The 19,612-nt window shown below is 45.7% G+C and overlaps 1 protein-coding gene and 1 pseudogene across 2 annotated transcripts in view; both read right to left on the bottom strand.

Annotated features, from left to right (window-relative positions):
• Positions 1 to 5,981: 5,981 nt before the first annotated feature.
• Positions 5,982 to 9,820, bottom strand: LOC118889830 (annotated as a pseudogene).
• THSD4 (thrombospondin type 1 domain containing 4) overlaps positions 7,101 to 19,612 on the bottom strand; it is a 583,087-nt gene continuing 570,575 nt past the window's right edge. For both annotated transcript variants that reach the window (XM_036844549.1, XM_036844548.1), the window contains 3 exons: positions 17,934 to 18,113; positions 13,620 to 13,764; positions 7,101 to 13,146 (listed from right to left, as the gene is read on the bottom strand). In XM_036844549.1, coding sequence (XP_036700444.1) covers positions 13,004 to 13,146; positions 13,620 to 13,764; positions 17,934 to 18,113 — 468 coding nt within the window. In that variant the 3' untranslated portion in view covers positions 7,101 to 13,003. The remainder of the gene's footprint in view (positions 13,147 to 13,619; positions 13,765 to 17,933; positions 18,114 to 19,612) is intronic.

Raw genomic sequence — 19,612 nt, forward strand, 5'->3', positions numbered from 1 at the left:
ACCTCTGTGTTTGTCTGTTTTATAATTGGTAGGATTTTGTTTGAAGAAAGATTTCCTCTTCCAAAAAAGTGACAAGAGGATTGCAGGAGTATCAGGTAAGGTACTTAATAGCTGTGTGACCTTGGCTGAGCCTCATAACCTCTCTGGGCTGTTACAGTAAAGAAATAATGGAGCCAATAAACCCTACCTGTGTGAAGGCAGGGGACTGAATTAGAAGACCTCTGAAGTTCTCTCCCAGATCTAAGATCCATGGTTGTACCAAGCCACAAAATTAGAGGGAGCTTAATCTACTCTCAATACCCAGAATGGCCACAAGATAGAGATGTTACTCCATGAGCAAAGCCTTGTCTACTCCAGGGACTGTTTCACTCCCCAAATTCTAGCACGAGAGATTTGGGAATTTCTCCTTAGAAATTATAGAAAAGGAAAAAAAGTCCATTAGTACTTGCAGATTCAAGCAGAAGATTTAAACTATTTTAGTGACGAATCCTGGCAACGTTACCCAGTGTTTAACTCATAGCTTTGTTTTCCTACCAAAACATCAAAGAGTATCTCTCTTTGGAGTCTCCCTCCTCCCATGACAAGAGTCTCTGCAAGGTTTTGTTCTGAGATATTGGAGCTCCTGACATATCATAAATATCCAGGAAATGGGTGCTGAATGGAATGGATGTTGAATTTGTTGAATTGCATCAGTGAATGCCAGCTTGGCATTAAAAGATATGTTCTTCTATGAGGAGGCTTTCCTATTCCCGTAAGAACTGTTGACATGATTTGTCAAAATGGTTAGAGCTGTCTCTAGTTTTTGGCTAGAATTCAGCTTTTCTGTATTTTCGAGGTGATTGCCTCAAGCCCCAGATTACCAGGGTTTGGGGAGCAGTGAGCTGGAAGGACATTTACTGAATTAAGACTTACGAATCTTTGTCACATTATACTTTACGGGTAGGAAAAGAAAGTATGAAAGCAACAGGCTTAGGCAAACACACGTGGTCCCAGAGGACGTCTCCCTCAGCAGACATTTGGCACGGAGGCGGGATGGAGCAAAAGAGACTGGGATGTTGACTTCTTGCTGCCGGGAGAGTAGGGAAGATGGAAAGGTGGTGGGAGGAGGTTGCCCAGAAGATGATGACTGAGATCACCTGGGAGAGAGCCTGAGTGATGATAAAGGGTGGGTGCCCTGAGCCTGGGAGCTGGAGAACTTTCTGGACCCAGGCCTGCCTGTTGTTTCCCCCAGAGTGTGGTCACCACCAGCATAAATGAACGGAATGTTCCTGAATCCTTGCTGGACCAATCTGTCAGGGCCTGCTTGTACAGGAGCCCTGGTGACCTGGGGACCTTCATGAATAGGCTGGGGCAGGTAATGACACCTTGATTGCTCTCCCAGGCCCTTCCTGCAGCCAAGGAGCCGTCAGCCCTTCCTGAGTAGGTGATCAGTGGATCAGCGTCGGGACAGCTGTTTTCAATTGTCTGATGCTTCAAGCGACTGGTTATTCCAGGGTTGCTCATGCCTGACTAACGTTCAGACAGCTTGTAAAGGAAAATAATTGTTTCACTCGCCTGGGATGTTGAATTAAATAATGCTTAATTACAATGTTACAAAAATGAATCTAAGTAGAGGGATTGTAACTCTTACAGAACTACATAATCAAAATGAAATTGCTAATTAAGTAAAAACACTATTTCAGAACAAACAGAATTAAAGGCAACATCACTGATAAGATAGATAATGCTTTGCTGAAACTCAATTGCCACTCACAACATGGATGCATGGTGGAAATTCCTTTGGGTTTGGCATTAATGACAAGTAACTCGCCACTCTTTGTCTACCCACCCTACTGTGGATCCTTGCTTCAAACAGCAAGTCTGTGACATAATTTGGCCTTTGCTTGGCATGAATGATCCTTTTACTGCTAAATTCAACTCCATTCTTCACATATTAGCTCACCCTTGACAATTAATATAACACTACCTGGTTCCAGGGCTGGAAACAAAGGCCTTGTTGGGCCGTAAGGTGGTCAACTAGACGTGGTGTATAGGTTCATGCCTATATATATATATATATATTTTTTTTTTTTGGCCGTGTTGGGTCTTTTTGCTGCGCGCGGGCCTTCTGTAGTTGTGGCGAGCGGGGGCTACTCTTCGCTGCAGTGCGCGGGCTTCTCGTTGCAGTGGCTTCTCTTGTTGTGGAGCATGGGCTCTAGGTGCACAGGCTCAGTAGTTGTGGCTCATGGGCTTAGTGGCTCCGCGGCACGTGGGATCTTCCCGGACCAGGGCTCGAACCCGTGTCCCCTGCATTGGCAGACGGATTCTTAATCACTGCGCCACCACGGAAGCCCCGTGCCTATATTTTTTTTAATGCACAATTATTTTAATTGCAGTGCTATTTATAATTTTTAAAAGGTGAAGATAAAGCAAAATTTCTAAGCATAGGCGAATGTTCAATCTCACTACAGTCACACAGCTCTTACAATGACATGTTCATGCCAATTTAAAAAAGATTATTATTAACATGAAAACACAAAATGAAAAAAATTATTATTGAAGACACTCTGGGAAAACACTGTTTTATTAAATTCTCTCCTTAGGATGAATTCCCAGGCATGGAATTATTAAGTGAAAGCTGAAGAGCTTTATGGCTCTTGTTACATTGTACTGAGTGGAGTTTCATAAATCAACATTTTCATTGAGATGGTATTTCTCAGCTTGCCTCCAAGGTTCATGGTTTAACCCAGGAAAATACGTGTCTGGGGCACAGCTCCTGCAAGGGCAGAAATGGCAGCTCAAGTCCGGCTGCTGGCCTTACTCGAATCCTGTCACCCCTCTGCCCAGATCCCCGGCTGGCCTCTCCTCTGTCTCATGGTGAAACCACAGCCTGTCCCTGGCTCCCAGGGTCTGACCTCATCTCCTCCCGCGCTGCCCCGCTCCCCCAGTTCCTGAACACCCTGTGTGCGCCATGGGGGCTGGACTCTGGCGCGCTCCTCGGCCCGGCACCGTTACCCAGCTATCCACGTGGCCGGCTCCTCCCGCGCCCCAGCCATCCTATTTAAAGTCGCACCCCCTGCCCGTCTCCACCGCTGCCCCTCCACCTTCTCAGCTCGGCTGTTTGCCCTAACGCACACCACCGCCTGACGTGCCGGGCACACGCGACTTGTCTACATCTTTGTTTAGAACGTAAGCTCCGAGGGCAGTGTTCCTGCCGCGCTGCTGCGTATTCAGTGCTAGCAGAGCATCGGGCACAGGAGCGAGTGCGTGCATGGTGGTCACAACCGGGGAGGCTCAAAGCCTGGGGATGCGCAGTGAATGCCGAGGGAGAATGCCTGGGATCTGAGGAGACAGAGCTCAGAGGGCAGGAGCAGGCGGACGGATCCGCGTATTTCCCTTCCCTGTGATCGGCTTTGACCGGTAGAGCGAGGCAGAGGCTGATACTGGTATCAAGTTCAAGCACATTTGATCCTTCTGGTCCCCCTGCTCTTGTTCCCCCTCCCACCTGGCCAGCCTCCAAACAGGGTTGACTCTGGGCTCTGAAGAACACATTTTTGGAATCCACATATGAAAACAGGACAGAGAAGTAGAGGCGTCTCCTTGAAGCATTTTCTCTGGAGGCAGTGGTGTGTGTGTGTGTGTGTGTGTGTCTGTGTGTGTCTCTGTGTGTGTCTGTGTCTCTGTGTCTGTGTGTGTCTGTGTGTGTGTCTTTGTGTGTCCCTGTGTGTGTGTCTGTATGTGTCTGTGTGTGTGTGTCTCTGTGCATCTGTATGTGTCTGTGTGTGTGTCTGTGTGTGTGTGTCTGTGTGTGTACATATCATAGAAGTGTGCTGCCCACTGTTGTTGGGCACTCCATCTCGAGCATGAGAATCTTTGTGAAGCCACAATAATCAACAACAACATCTGCTGTAATGTGTATTACTTGCTCAGGGAGTAAGTTCTGGGTTAAGTTAATTTTCAAGGGAGTTTTTGTCTTGCACATGGGTTTATGCAGTTCTTGTGGTGAGGCAGTGCCACGCAGAAGAACAAGCACACACTTTGAGACTAGACAGATATGTGTTCGACTTCCTCAGCCACTTAGGACCTGTGTGATCAAAAAATTTCCTCATCTGGCTGAGACCTGGTTTTCCCAGCTATATTCTCTTTGCATCTCAATTTATTTATCCATAAAATGGCCGCAAAATGAAGTGTTTGCTTCGAAGGTGTTATCTTGAAGATTAAATGATGTAAAAGGGCCTAGAGGACACCTGGCACATAGTAGGTGCTCAATAAGTTAGGGTTTCCCAGCCTCAGTGACGATAAGCATCATCCGGGACTGGCTCTGGCTGCTGCCCAAAACATCAGTTTCCCTTCCCCTGTCCTCTTTTTGTACTTTATTCCCTCCAACTTTTTATTTTAGAAAATCTCAAACTTCAGAGAAGAATAATATAATGAACACTACACACCCTTCACTAATATTCAGCAAAGTGCATTTTACCTTATTTGCACGTATTCTTTCTCTCTCCACATACACGTGCACACACGAACAATTTTACTGACGACCCACGTGAAAGTAAATTGCAGACCTTGTGATCGTCATCCCTAGGACTGCCACAGTGTGTACTCCTGCCCGACCAAACACCACCTTCACATCCAAGAAGTTTTACGTGGATTCAGTTGTGTCATCTTAAGTACAGGCCATGTTCAAATTTTCCCTCTGCCCAAATGTTCTTGATCATTCTTATTTATTTACTCATTTATTTGTTTTAATTAAAAAAAGTTTTTTAAACATAGGTCCTTGTTGGTTATCCATTTTAAACATAGCAGTGTGTACATGTCAATCCCAAACTCCCAATCTATCCCTTCCCCCACCCGTCCCCCTGGTGACCATAAATTCATTCTCTAAGTCTCTGTTTCTGTTTTGTAAATAAGTTCATTTGTATCATCTTTTTTAAAAGATTCTGCATATAAGCGAGATCATTGATCGCTCTTTTTTTGAGGGTCACTGTCGCTGAGTCTATTACGGGAACATGTTATTTGGAACCAAGTCTGAGTCGCGGGCCCTTCTCTTTCTGATCTGCTGGAGGTAGATCTTGTTGTCTGTCCCTAGAGATGTCTGGAGATGGCTGAAGACAGTTAGCCCTCCAGATCCTCCCTCCCCCATCCCGGTCACCATCCTGATCCTCTGGGCTCTTTCCTGGTGGCCAATTGACTAAATACGACGTGTCATTCCCAGAACTGGAGACCGAGGGGTCCAGCTTGGGTCTGACCCCTGAACAGGGACTTGTGGCCTCCCTCTCAGGGGCAGCTGTACATCTTCAAATGCAGCCTCCGCTCACACTGTCATACTGAGCATGGGTAAACTAAGCAGTACTGCACTTTCTCATCAACAGCCAAGCACCCCATCCAGTCCTTGGGCAATTAATGTCATTGATTAGAATCAATGTGGAGAGAGAGACTGGAGCTACTATATGCTGAGACCATGTGACACACCAGGCCCTGGGGAGATGGACATGGGAAAGACACAGGCCGGCCTCTAGGGGAAGCCGACAGTAGAATCCTAGTGCCACCAAGTGTTAGCTGGACACGAAACCTCTCTGAGTCTCAACGTTCTCATTTCTAGAAGGGGACAACATTCCAACTCCCTAGGTCTGCTGTGAAGATTTAATAAGACACCATGTGTGAAGGTACTCAGTACAGTGTCTGGCACATAGTAGACTTCTGATTTGGGTGTTGAAGAATAAATGGAATTTGGGGGTAACGAAAATATTCTGGCAATGGTTGCACAACACTCTGTACTACATACCACTGAATTTCACACTTTCTTTTATGAATTAAAAAGTTTATGAACCATAGAAAAAAAATTGATTCCTTAAAATCAATTCTCATTAAGTTCCCTGTAAAACAGTTAGCTTACAGAAATTTTTTTTCTCATGAACAGAAAATCACCATGCTTTTGGTCCAAGACATGTTGGGTTTTTTCCTTTCTTCTTCAGATGACAGATAGATGGATGTAGCTGAATCTATGAACAAGTGTACTTGCCCCAAACGTGCAACATAAATACAGAAGCGAGGAACAGAAGACCCATAACCAATACTGGAACAGGGTCAACTTTGATCCCCAGTGAATCCTCTGTTTAGAATCGCCACATCCCCCCAGGGCTGGCTGAGGTCGTGCGGCCTGCGCTCCCCGTTCCGCAGCTGGCATTTTTCCTCTGCCAGACTGTGGATCTCGCCGCCCCGGCGGCGGCCACTGCTTCGCTGGGAGAGCGCCCTGAGGAGCCCACGTTAGTGCCACTGGGGGTCGGACCGGGCACGCAGAAGACAGGAGGGCGGCAGGAAGCTGAAGTGGACGGCGGGGAAGCGGTGCAGCCCGGCGGCCGGAGAGACTGATGCAGGTTCACACTTTAAAATGATTAAAACAGTGAATTTTGTGAAGTGAATTTTACCGCAATAAAAAAGAGAGAGTAAATGAAGATTTTCCAGGCAGAAAAGGTGGATGGGAGGGATGGGAAGGATATTTGAGGCACAATAATAATTTTCTGAGAGTTACTGGTGCTGCTGCTGCAGGGCAGTCAGCGTCAAGGGCAGAGCCTGTAGGCACTCCACTAGAGACTCTCTCGTCCAGGGTGACTTTCAGTGGGCTTTATGACCTAAGTCATATTTCACGTTATTAGGCATCAAGATAACCCGAAAGGTTTTGTCGAACACTCTGCTAAGCTCAAGCCCAAGGTAAAGTCAGCCCGAGGACAGTTGGAAGAAGTTGTATTCAAGTTGAGAGATGGAGCCGCACGAATCAGCGCAGCGGGTCCCAACACTTTCTGCCTCCTGGGGGAGGTTTAAAGAAATACCTGTAAAAGTGCAATCCTGTAAAACAAACCAAACCAAACATGAAATCCTGTAGAAGTGCACATGCCTGAATATTTTCTCTTAAGCTCCTCAGCCAAGGTTGAGGACCCGTGTACCAGCAGGCGGATGTCCTGCACTCCCTGTCCTCTTAGGGGTCCAGGCACCCCCAGAGCCAGAGTCCCACAGACCAACCGACCTCTAAAGGGCTCGGCTCTTCTTTATAGAGGGCTGTGCGAAGCGACGTGAGTAGAAATGGAATAAGGCCCGAGAAAGCACAGACGTGTTAACAAAGCTGACTTTTTAAAACCAGTTTATTGTATTTTTACAATAATAAAAATAAATTAGTCATACACAAAAATAGTTGTCATTTTTGCTGAAGAGAAAACAGATTATTTACTCATATAATTCGCCTCCGCCTCTTTAAGCAATAATTGACACCGTTCGGGTGACTTGCCGTGGATGGGGTATTCTGTGGGTTCTTTGCTCCTGGCTGTGCAGTTGAAAACCCAGAGCTCCCACTTAGCAGTGTCCAGCGGGGGCCCTGGAGGCGTGGTCAGAGCAGTGAATGCATCACCTCCCTTACACCCCTCCCTGCCCTTGCCAGGGGACCCTGCCTCCGTCACAGCTGTAAGCCAGCCTCCCGAACAACTTCCTGCTGGTGATTCTAAGGAAAAAGGCAAGACAAAGAGAAGGGATGAAGAAGACCCTCCTAATTCCTTCTTCAAATGTTTGAGGATGAGGAGATGGCAGGTTACATGAGCAAATATGATATTCAAGGTGGAAAGGTGGCAATCCAGAGAGACCTGTTTCAGGTATAATCCGAGGGTAAAAACCCCTGAATGAGTCGAAAAGCAGAGTAATTTATATTCAATCTTAAAACCCAGGAATTTGGCTAATCAGTATACTAAATTGTAACTATGGACTTGGAATAAGACATCACGTGCAGCAACTTTCCGGGAAGCTGGGTTAGTAGGATCAAATAATTTTACACAAATGTGGATCGAATATGTAAATAAATACCTATTAGGTCCCTTTAAAATTAACATATTCTAAATAATAGAACTATTTTGGTGTAGTGACTCATTCTGCCCGGTAGAGTTCAGAATACACATTTCCTATAAACATCTTGTATTTACAAAGGACAAAATAATAAGTTATAACAAAGTATATCCTTCTGTCAAACTGAATGGTGGGGATCTGGGGGTCAAGGCAGGTGGAAATTATGTAACAGAATGGCTTTCCTCTCACTGAGGCAAGGGGCTCAACGTCTGGAAGATACTAAGAAAGCTGGCTAGAGAATCCCACCCTGTGGGGGTCACTTTTCCTCAGCATAATGGCAGTCTCCCACTGTTACAAACTGAATAGAAAGAACCAGGAGTGTGGTTGAGAGGGGAGAGAATGACGTAGCTCCAGCAAAGGCACAAGAAAGCAAAGTGAGTTGAGAAAGTGAGATGGTATTCAAAGGGTGCTAGTCTAGCCGAGGTTCTGCCCCCATCAAGGTGTGTGACCCTGGGCAGGGAACTAGACATCGGGACAACTGGGTACTCATCTATGAAGCAGGACCAGACAGGGCAGCTCTGACCAATTGGCTGGTGGTTCTCCGAGGTATGAGGCCACATTCAGCCCTGGAGAGGGGTGCAACACTGGGCTCAAAATGGTAGAAATGGGAAGTACATGTGCCGTGTACTTGCCATCCCAGACGAGGTGAATCACTTGAAGCTGTTCTACTTACAGAGTCACCAAAGCCCAGATTGGAGAGAATCTTAAAAGTCCTGTTGCCCCAGCTGGGTGCTCGAATCCCCCCTTCAGCACCCATGACAAACGGCCGTTAAGCCTCTGCTGAGACCTCCAGGGACAGGTCAGTCACCACCAACCACAGAGCGCTCTACCTTCTGAAGGCTCTCACTTGTAGAAAGGTGGTTCTTCTGCAAGAAGTAAAATGTGTCTCCCTGCAGCTTTTACCTTCTGGTCCTAGGATGGCTCTCCTCCGGGCTAAACATTCTCATGAAGTCCTTTCCACTGCTTCTCAGAGTCTGCGCCCCTCATCAGGATTGGGCGTGCTCATCTGAATGTTATACGTTACCAATATTCTTTTTAAAGTTTCCAATAATCACAAATACGGTTCACCAACGTTTTCTCCTTATGTAGCCTAAATGTCGTGTGTGGTGTGTGTGTGTGTGTGTGTGTGTGTGTGTGTGTGTGTGTTTGGGGGTAGTTCCATCCCACTTTCTTGACTCACATTGAGCTTCATCCACTGAAACTCTTGCATCTCCCCCACCTTGTACTTGTATAGCTTTTTTTAAAATCCAAAAGTGGGACTTTATGTTGCTTCCTGGTGAATTTTGAAGATCCCAGGTTTCGTTCTAGTCTCCCAGACTTCTTTGGTACTAGAACATGTCATTCAAGCGTTACCTCTCCAGCTTTTTGGCATCCACCAATTTCATCAGGAAGGTGTCTAATTTCCCATCTAAGCCACGTAAAAAGTGTTTCATATGGCAGGATCAAATGTTGGCCTCCACCTGCCAGGCTGATAGAGGTTCCCTCAGGTTTGACTATTCAGCCTGTTTCAAGGGAAGTCATGTTTCTTTTTACCACTTATATTTGTGTCTTTGACATTAGAAAGCAGATATTCAAATTCTAAAGTGGCTGTATTAAAGAAAAAGAGAGCCACTGGTTTAGAAAGTTACTAGCAACATCTGGGTTTCTCTCCCTGCCACACAGCTTGACAAAAAGAAATGAAGCCAGTGTCCCTCATTTTCATCCCTCTGGAAGGTCATTCTTTTTAAAGGAAAGAGTGTTGAATGCTAAACACTTTGAGGGTGAGTAAATGATACACACCCCAAGAGCCCTGGGCCACAGAAGTAAGGCAACGGGACAGATGGGGACAGTTCTGAGTGCTTCTGTCACACTGCAGCTCCTCTAGGGCGGGGACTGGCCCTGCTCATCTGGCTTCCCCACCAGCTCCCAAGCAGGGGGCACTGTACACGCCTTTAATGAACTGTACTGACGCCATCTAGTGGCCTGGTTTACAAGCTTTTTTTTTTTTTTTTTTTTTTTTTTTTAAATGCCCTATTTCTTATGCTGCTCCTTTTCTAAGGGGAGAAAGGCGAGTCCACATGAGGATGGGAAGGATGGGGCTGCACTGACTGGCCTTTGCCTAGGCTGCAAGGAGCACACTTTCCATTTCTAATAAGTGATAGTAAAAAAAGCAAACTATTTGTTTGCAGTTTTGTTGATTTTTTTTGTGAGAAAAACACAGAACAGCTTTAATTTATCTAATTTCAAAATTCAGAGCAGGGACTGACGCAATCTGGTACACAGAAAAAAAAGCTGTATTAAAATGTAAATTTCAGTTCTGCATCATGGCCAGTTAAGGGACGAGGCAGAGGACTGAGAAGGAGATGGTGGGTCACGGGAAGGAGAGGGTGAGATAAAGGGGACAAGAAAATGAGAAAGAGGCATCTCTGGAGGGGGAAAGGAACATTGTCACTGCAAATACTAAAGGACATTTTCATGTGTGTTGTGCTAAGAACAAAGGCATTTAGACGTTGATATAAGAAACAAGGAGATTAGTAAAAATTGGATTTCCAAGTCAAGCTGATAAAACCCCTCATCTAGCAATCTATAAGCTTTCCAGACGTAAATGAATTCCAAGATTAACTCAACTATTTGTTGCAAGAGAAAAATGACCCCTACTTTCAGTACTTCTTTCCCCTGAAGACATGGGGTTGATTTATTTGCTCCTACCCAATTCCACAACTGGCAGGATGGCCGTTCTCATGAGAGGACCACTGTCCCTTTAAAGAACTTTTAGGTAACGTTTAGGAGCCACAGGACACTGCTGGATGTCAAAGAGACAAAGCCGTCACTGCCCCAGCCCAGTCGTGAGAAGTCTGAGTTGGAAAGACCCAGGATGCTCACCTCCCACTTGGTGGAGAAATCCCTTTTAGGCTGGAGAGCTCACTCATTAGGACACCATACCTCTGTTGCCCTGGGCAGCCTGGATGGCTAGAAGGTTTTCCCGCAATCTGAGCTGAAATCAGCCTTTCTGCTCTTCCACCCATTGATCTTGCTCTGTCCTCCAGCAGGTAAAGAAAGCTTCCTCCAAAGAATCCTTCAAATGACTGGCTTGTACAGCAACATCTGAGAGCAGTTGCATAAAGGAAACCCTCCCTTGGGACAAGAAGCAAAGGCAAGTGGCGAGAGGGAAAGAGTGGGTGCTAGATGGAAACCAGCCATATGCTTGGCCTCTCTGGTCTGTTTTTGCTTGGTGGGCACAGGAATCTGGGCCTCTGTCCTGCTGCTTATTGCATGAGTTACGTAAGGATCAGGAGAGATAGGGTGCTTTCTGAAAGCTCAAGGGTAGTGGGAACCTAACGGAGTGTGTAAGACTGAGCTGGTGATACTGCTTCCAAAAGCTGCAAATCATCATCAAAGTAGCAGATTTTTGGGTTAAAGGGCTCACGGGAGAAACTCACTTGCTATGAATTTCAAAGCAAATGCTTGCTTTGAAAGGGAAATACGTCCAGGACCATAGTACTAAATAAGATAAATTTTCTATACGCTTCCAATTTGTTCAGCCTGATTATTTTTCTTAGTGGGTGTAAGAATATATATATATATGTCCCCCCTTCTTTATCCTCACTGATTTTTCAGATAGCTCATCTTTCATATGCACTGCATTCCCCTTCCAGCCAGAGGCCTCGGGAACTACAGAGTTATGTGAAGTGAATCAGGGAAGACCCTGCCGCTGCGGCCATCGTGGAGGAGTTCACAGCCCCTTTTCCCAGGCTGGCTGCATTAATATAGATCTTAGTGCGCACATCTGGGAAGGGGGATATGGGTTGTGAGTCATGGGGGAAGGGAGGGATGCAAAGTCACAGAGAGACATCTGCAAATCAAACCAGAAAGACCCAAGGGAGACTCTTTCTAATATAAACATAGGGCTTTTGCTGGGATAGGTTGGTTAGACTTTGCACTGGGCGATGTGTGGGGAAGAACCCAGGAGAGATGTCTGAGGAAGGGGTGAGAGCCCAGGGGACAGAGCTGTGTGCTCTGGAAATCTGCTCTGGGAGACAAAAGGCCAAAGGGTCCACGATGTAGGATTCCATGGGCGGCATGTACCACTGGGGAGAGGAATCAGAATTTCAGGCAATCACCTTGCTACCCCAATGGCTTTCTTACCTCATGGCATAGTTCCATTAAGGATGGGGTTTAAGAAACTGTGCAGAGTCCTGTCACCAGGACCTGTGACTTTGTGGGGGAAGGGAAAAAAGAAACAGACTCCTGAAACAACTGAGTGCAGGAGATAAAGGCTTGACTTTTGGCCCGAGGAAAGAATTCAAAGGTCTGGGCTTTGTTTGCTGAATGGGAAACTTTTCAGCCTCCAGGTCTGAAATGAAGCCACATCCTGCAGACCTAAGCCTTCTGGACAGGCCTCGGGGTGAGGGCTTTGTGGTCAGACGACTGGGGTCAGGACTCAGCTCTGTCACTGAATGGGTCAATTATCTGATAAGGTGGCAGGTAGGTTACCTAAGTTTAGTCTCAGTTTCCTTGTCAGTAAAATGGGGACAACGATTCATTCCCTGACTCCCATCCTGGGGCGCTGTGCTCACAGCCGCTAATGAGCTAATATCTCTGAATACACCTGCAAAACAATAAAGCTCTAAACTGGCATGAGATACTTGTGTCACAAGGCTGGAAAAGAGCCTAATGTCTTTGAGAGTAAAAAATAGGCACAGCCGGGCTGAGGTAACAGAGGGATGCAGGCATCCTAGCAAGGCTTAGGGGGGGCGCTCTGGGGTGGGGGGACTGTCTCCTCTGATTCTCCAAGGGGCGGCGCTGGTATTAGAAAGGCCAGCAGCACTGGGGCTAGGCAGTGCCCAGACAGGGCCTGACTGCTGACTTAGAAAGTGCCAGGACGGGAGTCGGCCGAGAGCTGCAGGCAATCCCCACCGCTCGGTCTGCAGAGAGCGCAGGCGCCAGGTTTCTGAAGGAGGGGTCGGCAGTTCACGGTGATGTTCAAAGGACACCCGTGGTCTCGCTCCTGGGCACCGTGTGTACACTTTATGAAGGCGGGGTGCTGACTAAGTTGGCTGGCAGCTCCACAGGCCAGGGAGCCCCCAGGAAGGGCAACAGTCAGCCAGCCCCACTGCTCCCAGACTCCCTGACCTGCCCACGGCTGCGCAGCGGGGTGTTATCTGCTCCCCAGGAAGCCCGAGTGCCTGTTGGCCACGCGCGTGCAGGAGACGCAGCAGGCGGTCTTGTAGTAGTTGTAGACGCAGAGCCTGGCCTGGACCACCACGTTGCAGTTGTAGTATCTGTCCTTGCAGTTTTCGTCTGTAGCAGAGGAGAAGAGAAAAGACTCTCTGAGCACGAGGGGCAGCCTGGACTCAGGGAAGGAGAAAGGGCGGTGGGTGTGGCTCTTCACCCCGGTCCTGCTGTTTATTATTGATGGGAGGTGTGAGTGTGGGCTCAGAGCTTATATTTTATTCTTCTTCTTTAAACACGCAGTTGAAATCTATCTACTTTGGCCATAAGGATGCTGGAACCAAATCTCCGAATGCATTGCCATTTTAATCAATTCCCATGTGAGTGTATCTGTTGATGGGTGGCTTGGATTGCCATCTGTGCTATCAACAGGCAGCTTAAACTATGAAACATATACCAAAAGGATGCTGACCCCCTTCAACTCCATGACTAGGCACGAGGTCACAGAGAGACCTGGATGAACCTGGCATTTTCATACCAGAGAACAGGACGGAGCTTAAGGAAGATGAATATTTTACTCCAAGATAGGACTCCCTACTTACCAACTTCAGGGACGCAGTCCTGAGGGTTACAAGATTCTTTCTCTTCTGGTTTCAACTGAGGGTCACAGAGATTACTTAGGGTCATCTCATCAGACAGACAGCGCACTTCCCGGACGCGGAAGCCACCCTGGCAGCTCTTGGAACACTGCCCGGGGAAAAGGAAGAAAGTTAGATTTCTTGATAGCCCATTAGCTCAGCACACGGGAGAAGACAGATACTGGAAAATTTCAGACATCTACCAAAGGAGACAGAGGATTACACTCCCCTGCACCTAACAACCAGCTTCAACATGCACCCACTCATGGCTAGCCACGTCTCGTCTGTACCCACCCAGGTCCATTATTTTGAAGCAAATCTAGATATCATATCACTTCTTCCATAATATTTCCGTCTGTAGCTCTAAAAAACAAAGACTCTTAAAAAATTACCACGATACCATTATTACACCTAGAAATCAACAATAGTTCCTTATCTTCCAAGATATATTCAGTGTTCCTAATTCCATTTGCCTTGTGAACCTCAATTTTTTTAATAGAGTTTTTTTTGGGGGGGTGAATCAGGATCCACATCAGGTCTGTATATTGCAGCTGGCTGACATGCCTTTTACGACTCTTAATCCATGGGTTCCCCTCCCCTGTGTTTCTTCCCCCTTGTACTTTATTTGTTGGAGGAACTGAGTCATTTGTCCTGTAGAGTTTCCCATAGTCAGGATTTCGCTGACTGCATCCCCATGGTACAGTTAGACATGTTCCTCTGTCTTCCCCATTTCCTGTAAATTGGAAGTTGGATCCAGAAGAGGCCTTAACAGGTGCAGGTTTGATTTTTTGTGGTGGGACTACTTCACAGGATGTGTATGGCTGTCTCTCTTTGGAGGGGGTCAGCAGCCACTGTTGAGCAGATCCATTAGTTCATTTGGGGTTGAAAAATGTTGATAATATCCTAACACCTCTTCTTCTTTTATAAGCTGAGAATCTAAAGAATCCCCACCCCTTCCTCACATATATTTACTCTCTGGTTACCCAGTGGTATGGCTTGTTTAGGAGAGAGACAGGGTAAATGCTGGACTATTTTCTTTTATTTATCAGTTTTCAGAATAATGAGTTGGTTCCCCTAACATCGTCCAATGGTGGAACCTCTAATTAGTTTTTTTTTTATCATTACAAACTTATTATAGATGGATGGATTTAAACATATGTGATGTATTTCATTAAATCCATGGTAGTTGTTATTTTTACTGATGCTCACTGATGCCCCATCAATGGCTATCAGGAGCCCAAAAGTTGGTTCTTGAGCCCTTGGGACATGAACTCGTCTTTGAGAACCTCCTTGCTACCTGGTATGAAAAGACATCCCGATCTAATTTATACCTATAACAGTCACAGACCTGGAATCAGCCATTTCTCTAAGAATTCTTGGCTCCTTTTAGTGGGGAGTGGTATTTTGAAACCGTATTCTGGCTGAAAGGCATGCCGTTTGCTACTGGGTTGGTCATTGTTTCCAGGCTCTTTCAGTGCATAAAACAGGGAAAAAAAATTTTTTAAGATAAATTAATTTGTGAGTTCATACTGATATTTCTAAGTCAAATTCAGGACAACAGGATTTTCACTTAAATCTCTTCTACTTTTGGTCTGTATCTTCTTTCTCCTAAGCTGAGAATCCTATTTCTCAAGGATACTGGGGATAATACAGCTATACTATCATACTAGCATATTTACTGTTACATATATTATCACAGTACCATAAAGTAGATTATTCATTTACTTTATCACCCATTATACACCCAACCATCTCAGAACACAGGACAACAGCTATCACTAAAAATGTGATTATTGCAAACAATACAGACACTTTTCTGCAGTTCTTTTTGTCCTTAGGGATGGACAGTCAAATTACTGTGGTTTACAGCCACATGCAAGAGTGCTGATGCCACCAACTGCATACATATTTAGGTTAATTTGTTTCATTGCATTTTCCATTTTTAGAGATTTCTTTTTTAAAAAGAATAATTTTGTTAAAAAAAAATTTTTTTTTTTGACTGCATTGGGTCTTCGTTGCTGTGCGTGGGCTTTCTTTAGTTGTGGCAAGCAGGGGCTACTCTTCGTTGCGGCGCCCGGGCTTCTCATTGTGGTGGCTTCTCTTGCTGCGGAGCACAGGCTCTAGGTGCGTGGGCTTCAGTAGTTGTGGCACGCGGGCTCAGTAGCTGTGGCTCGCGGGCTTAGTTGCTCTGCGGCATGTGGCATCCTCCCGGACCAGGGCTCGAACCTGTGTCCCCTGCATTGGCAGGCGGATTCTTAACCACTGCACCACCAGGGGAGTCCCTGTTTTATAATTATATAAAATATTTACTTAGTTCCAAACTCAAATTTATAAAACAAGGTAAATTAAAAAATGTCTTGCTTCCACCATCTTTGCTACTATAGTAACTATATATTTCATATTAGTTTCAGTTCACTTATTTATTTTTAAATTTACATGCAGAAAAATTCATTTTTTGTGGTGCACAGTTCTGAGTTTTGACAAATTCAGAGAGTCGTGTATCTCCCACTGCAAACAAGACAGAACTTTCATCACACACAACAAATCCTCTTGTGTCGTCCCTTTGTAGTGAGATTCACCCTGCCCCATCCTCTGGCAATCACTGATCTGGTCTCTGTGCCTATAGTTTTTCCTTTTACAGAATATTATGCAAATGTAATCATACAACATACAGTTTTTGGGGGGGTCTTTCTTTCATTTAGCAAAATGCATCTGAAGTTCCTCCAAGTCGTGGGAGGTGTCAGTTCATTCGTTCTTGTTGCTGAGTGGTACCCCATTGTTTGGACGCACTGCATTTTGTTTATCCACTGACCTGCTGAGGGACGTCTGGGTTGTTCCCAGGCAAGGCAGGTGTCTTTGGAGTTGGTGGCCTTTGATGTGGCCTGGTGATTTTGGCCCTTTCTAGACTCTCTAAGCAGAATGGCAGAAGAATATAGTGATCTGTTCCTGCTTTCTCAAGGGCCTTGGCCAATATCAAAATAATAAAACGGTATTTCCCAGAAGTTGGCAAAACATCTTTGAAACTCAACACCTCCTTTATTCCCATTTGCATCCGAGGTGTGGTTTACCACATACCCAAATGGCTGTCATACACTGTCTGAAAACAGAATTCTCAGCTTTTATTCACATATTTTATAAGAAAATCCCTTTGATCACCTTTGAATGATTTTGAGGAAGGATCTGGCCTCTATTCTGGACTGACCTACAGCCACTGCTTGACGATCTTCCCTGACAAAAAGCAGAACGAACCCTGGTCCCCTTGTGTCCAAGTCATATGAAATGGTCACTGGGAATGATGACTTGAGGAATTTTTCTGTTTTAGGAAGTTTCTTAACAATAAACTCTTTCACTTGAAAAACAAAGAATTTTATCACTGTTTCCATCCTTTTCCATTTCATTCCTTACTAACCTAGTTCTCTATTCACTCTGTCTCTCTGTAGCTCTGTCTTTCTTCATTTACCCTCCTTCCGTACAAAAAGGATTGGAGATGGCTTAAGAAACACATAAGAGGGCCACAAGATAAAAAATAAGTGAGGAAACTGGGGTAAAAAGAAGATAAAAGTAGGAAAGAGAAAGAGAAGCCAGAGAACATTAGCACCTATAAGTCACTTTGTATATTCTGATAAACTCTCTCTTAGAGATGGGCCACAGTTTTGGCTTTGAGTTTCCTAGTAGCCAATTCAAAGAGAAAAACAGGATCAGTCCCATAATCCATATTGTCTATAGGATTTTAAAAATGTGTACAACACACACACACACACACACACACACACACACACACACACACTGGTATGGAGGCCTGACAGAAATTCCTCCAGTGGGATTTATAATGAGATCACTTCATGATGTTGTATTCTGAACAGCATCCCTGAATCCTTTCAGCCATCAATACTCTGCAGCAGTATTTCTCAAAATGTTGGTTACACCTGTAGCCAACTCACCTAAGGAGCAAATTCCTTGGCCATGTTGGACCCAGAATCGGCCTTTTCAAACAGATCCCAGCTGATTCTCATGCACACAAAAATTTGAGAGTCACTATTTTATGGCCTCTATAGTTTAGAAATCAAGATCGTCCCAGTCTCAGGCTCCCCACTCCCCGCCAAGCAGGCTGAGTCTAGGGCGCCCTGGCTGTGACCAAGTAGAGCTGATTGCTGCAGAGAATCTACTCAAGGGCTGAGCCCAGTGCCTGGTACCCAGTAGGTGGCCCAACAGTGAGGGGGGAGGGGGGAAGCATAATGATGTACTAACACAACCTCTACCAAAAGCACCGGGACTTACCATGCTCCATTCTGTGTTAAACCATTTGGCTCCGCAGGGCTTGAGGTGGCAGGATTGCTGGCTGGGGGGTCTCTCCAGGAAGGAACATTCATAGGGGTCCAGCACTTCAAAGGTGTCAGCGTTCTTCCTAACACAAATCACCTCCCTTTGTTGGGTCCCGCTCCCACACTCGATGGAACACTGGAGAAAGAAGCAGAGAAAGATGGGTGTCACAGGACAGAAAGGGGACGAGAAGTAGCATCCATTGAGCGATGTTTACCAGAGTTTACCATCGTTGATTCAGTGAGGAAGAGCCCGAGGGTGCCCGGAAAACATTTCTGGAGGAAAAGTTGCACACAGATTCCAATTTTCCTAACGCTTCTGTGTCTGGAATGGAGAGTGGGTGCCCTGAGTTCTCACAGCTTGAGCATGCTGGCTGCTGAGGTCCTGGCACCCTCGGTGAAATGTGAGTGAGATGGTGTCCCGTAGGCTTTCCCACAGAACATACCAGCCAGTCAATTTGGTTCTGTCTGGTAGACTCTGACACCTCCCACTGTAAAACAATGAACTAACATTCTAGTTTATCTGCTGGTCTTTTAGGGGAGGGAACTGGGAATGAACTCGTTTCCCAGAGTCTGCATGCCTCTGGATGAAGGGCTACATTAAAATTCTTTGGGACACACAAAGCTGAGAAGACCACAGACTTGAGACAATGTCCCCTGGTCAGCCCTCCGCTCCCAACGGGGCAGCCAGCAGGAAGCCTTTGTCCGCGGAGTCCAATCCCCTGGCTTCTTACTTGGAGCTGAAGCTCGCTGGGGTTGCGGCCACGAAGAAGCCAGTCAGATAATTACACGTCTTGGTTCATTGTGTTTTAGGTTATGGAAATACGATGCATGTAACCGCCTATAAGTTATTCTATTTAGTATCTATTACTTTGTAAAATGTTTTTTGTTCATGTTTGGTGTACTCTTAATACCTTTTGATTAAAAAAGTTTACAAGCTGTGATCTATATACTTTTAAAGACTTTAAAGAAGCTATTGCCTTTATGAATAGCCTGTAAAAATGTCTACAGCTGAAACTCAATATTATCCTTGCTTCTGTATGCAGGCACATGGTGAAATAAAAACAGTGTGGAAAAACCCACGTCACTACCCAGCAAAAGTACCCCAAATCCAAGCCAACAGACTATGGATTATTCACACATGGCATAATAAACATCTGCATCAGCAATTTCCACTTTGTGCCTTTTTTTTTGCCATCTTCACAGACATCCAGAAAACTACAAGGCTTCTTAGTTTTGGGACTGTCTGCTCGGATGTTAGAGAGTAAATGTGATCCAGACACAGGGCCAGACAAGAAGGCTGCTCTTAATAGCTAAAGACTGTGAAAGAACCACCCCCCAACCCCCCGCAAGAACTAAGACAATCTAAGGGTGAAGTAAACCCAGAATTGACAGGGAAGAAAGAAAGCATCTGCGCATGAATAATAGACCTGGTGGAATATCTTATGAATAAGAGTTGGGCTACTTTGTCTCCAGAGTAGAAAAAGACTCCCTAAGCCTGACAGGTCTCATTCTCTTGGGCTGGCTTCTCCAGCAGCCTCAACAGGACCACTGCTAGCACCTGTGCTCACAACTTCCCAGGGAGTCTCTTCCCCTAAGTCCACATGAAAAGTCCCAGGAAAGGACTCCATTTGGCTC

This window comes from Balaenoptera musculus, chromosome 2 (genome assembly GCF_009873245.2).
Source record: "Balaenoptera musculus isolate JJ_BM4_2016_0621 chromosome 2, mBalMus1.pri.v3, whole genome shotgun sequence".
Lineage (NCBI taxonomy): Eukaryota > Metazoa > Chordata > Mammalia > Artiodactyla > Balaenopteridae > Balaenoptera > Balaenoptera musculus.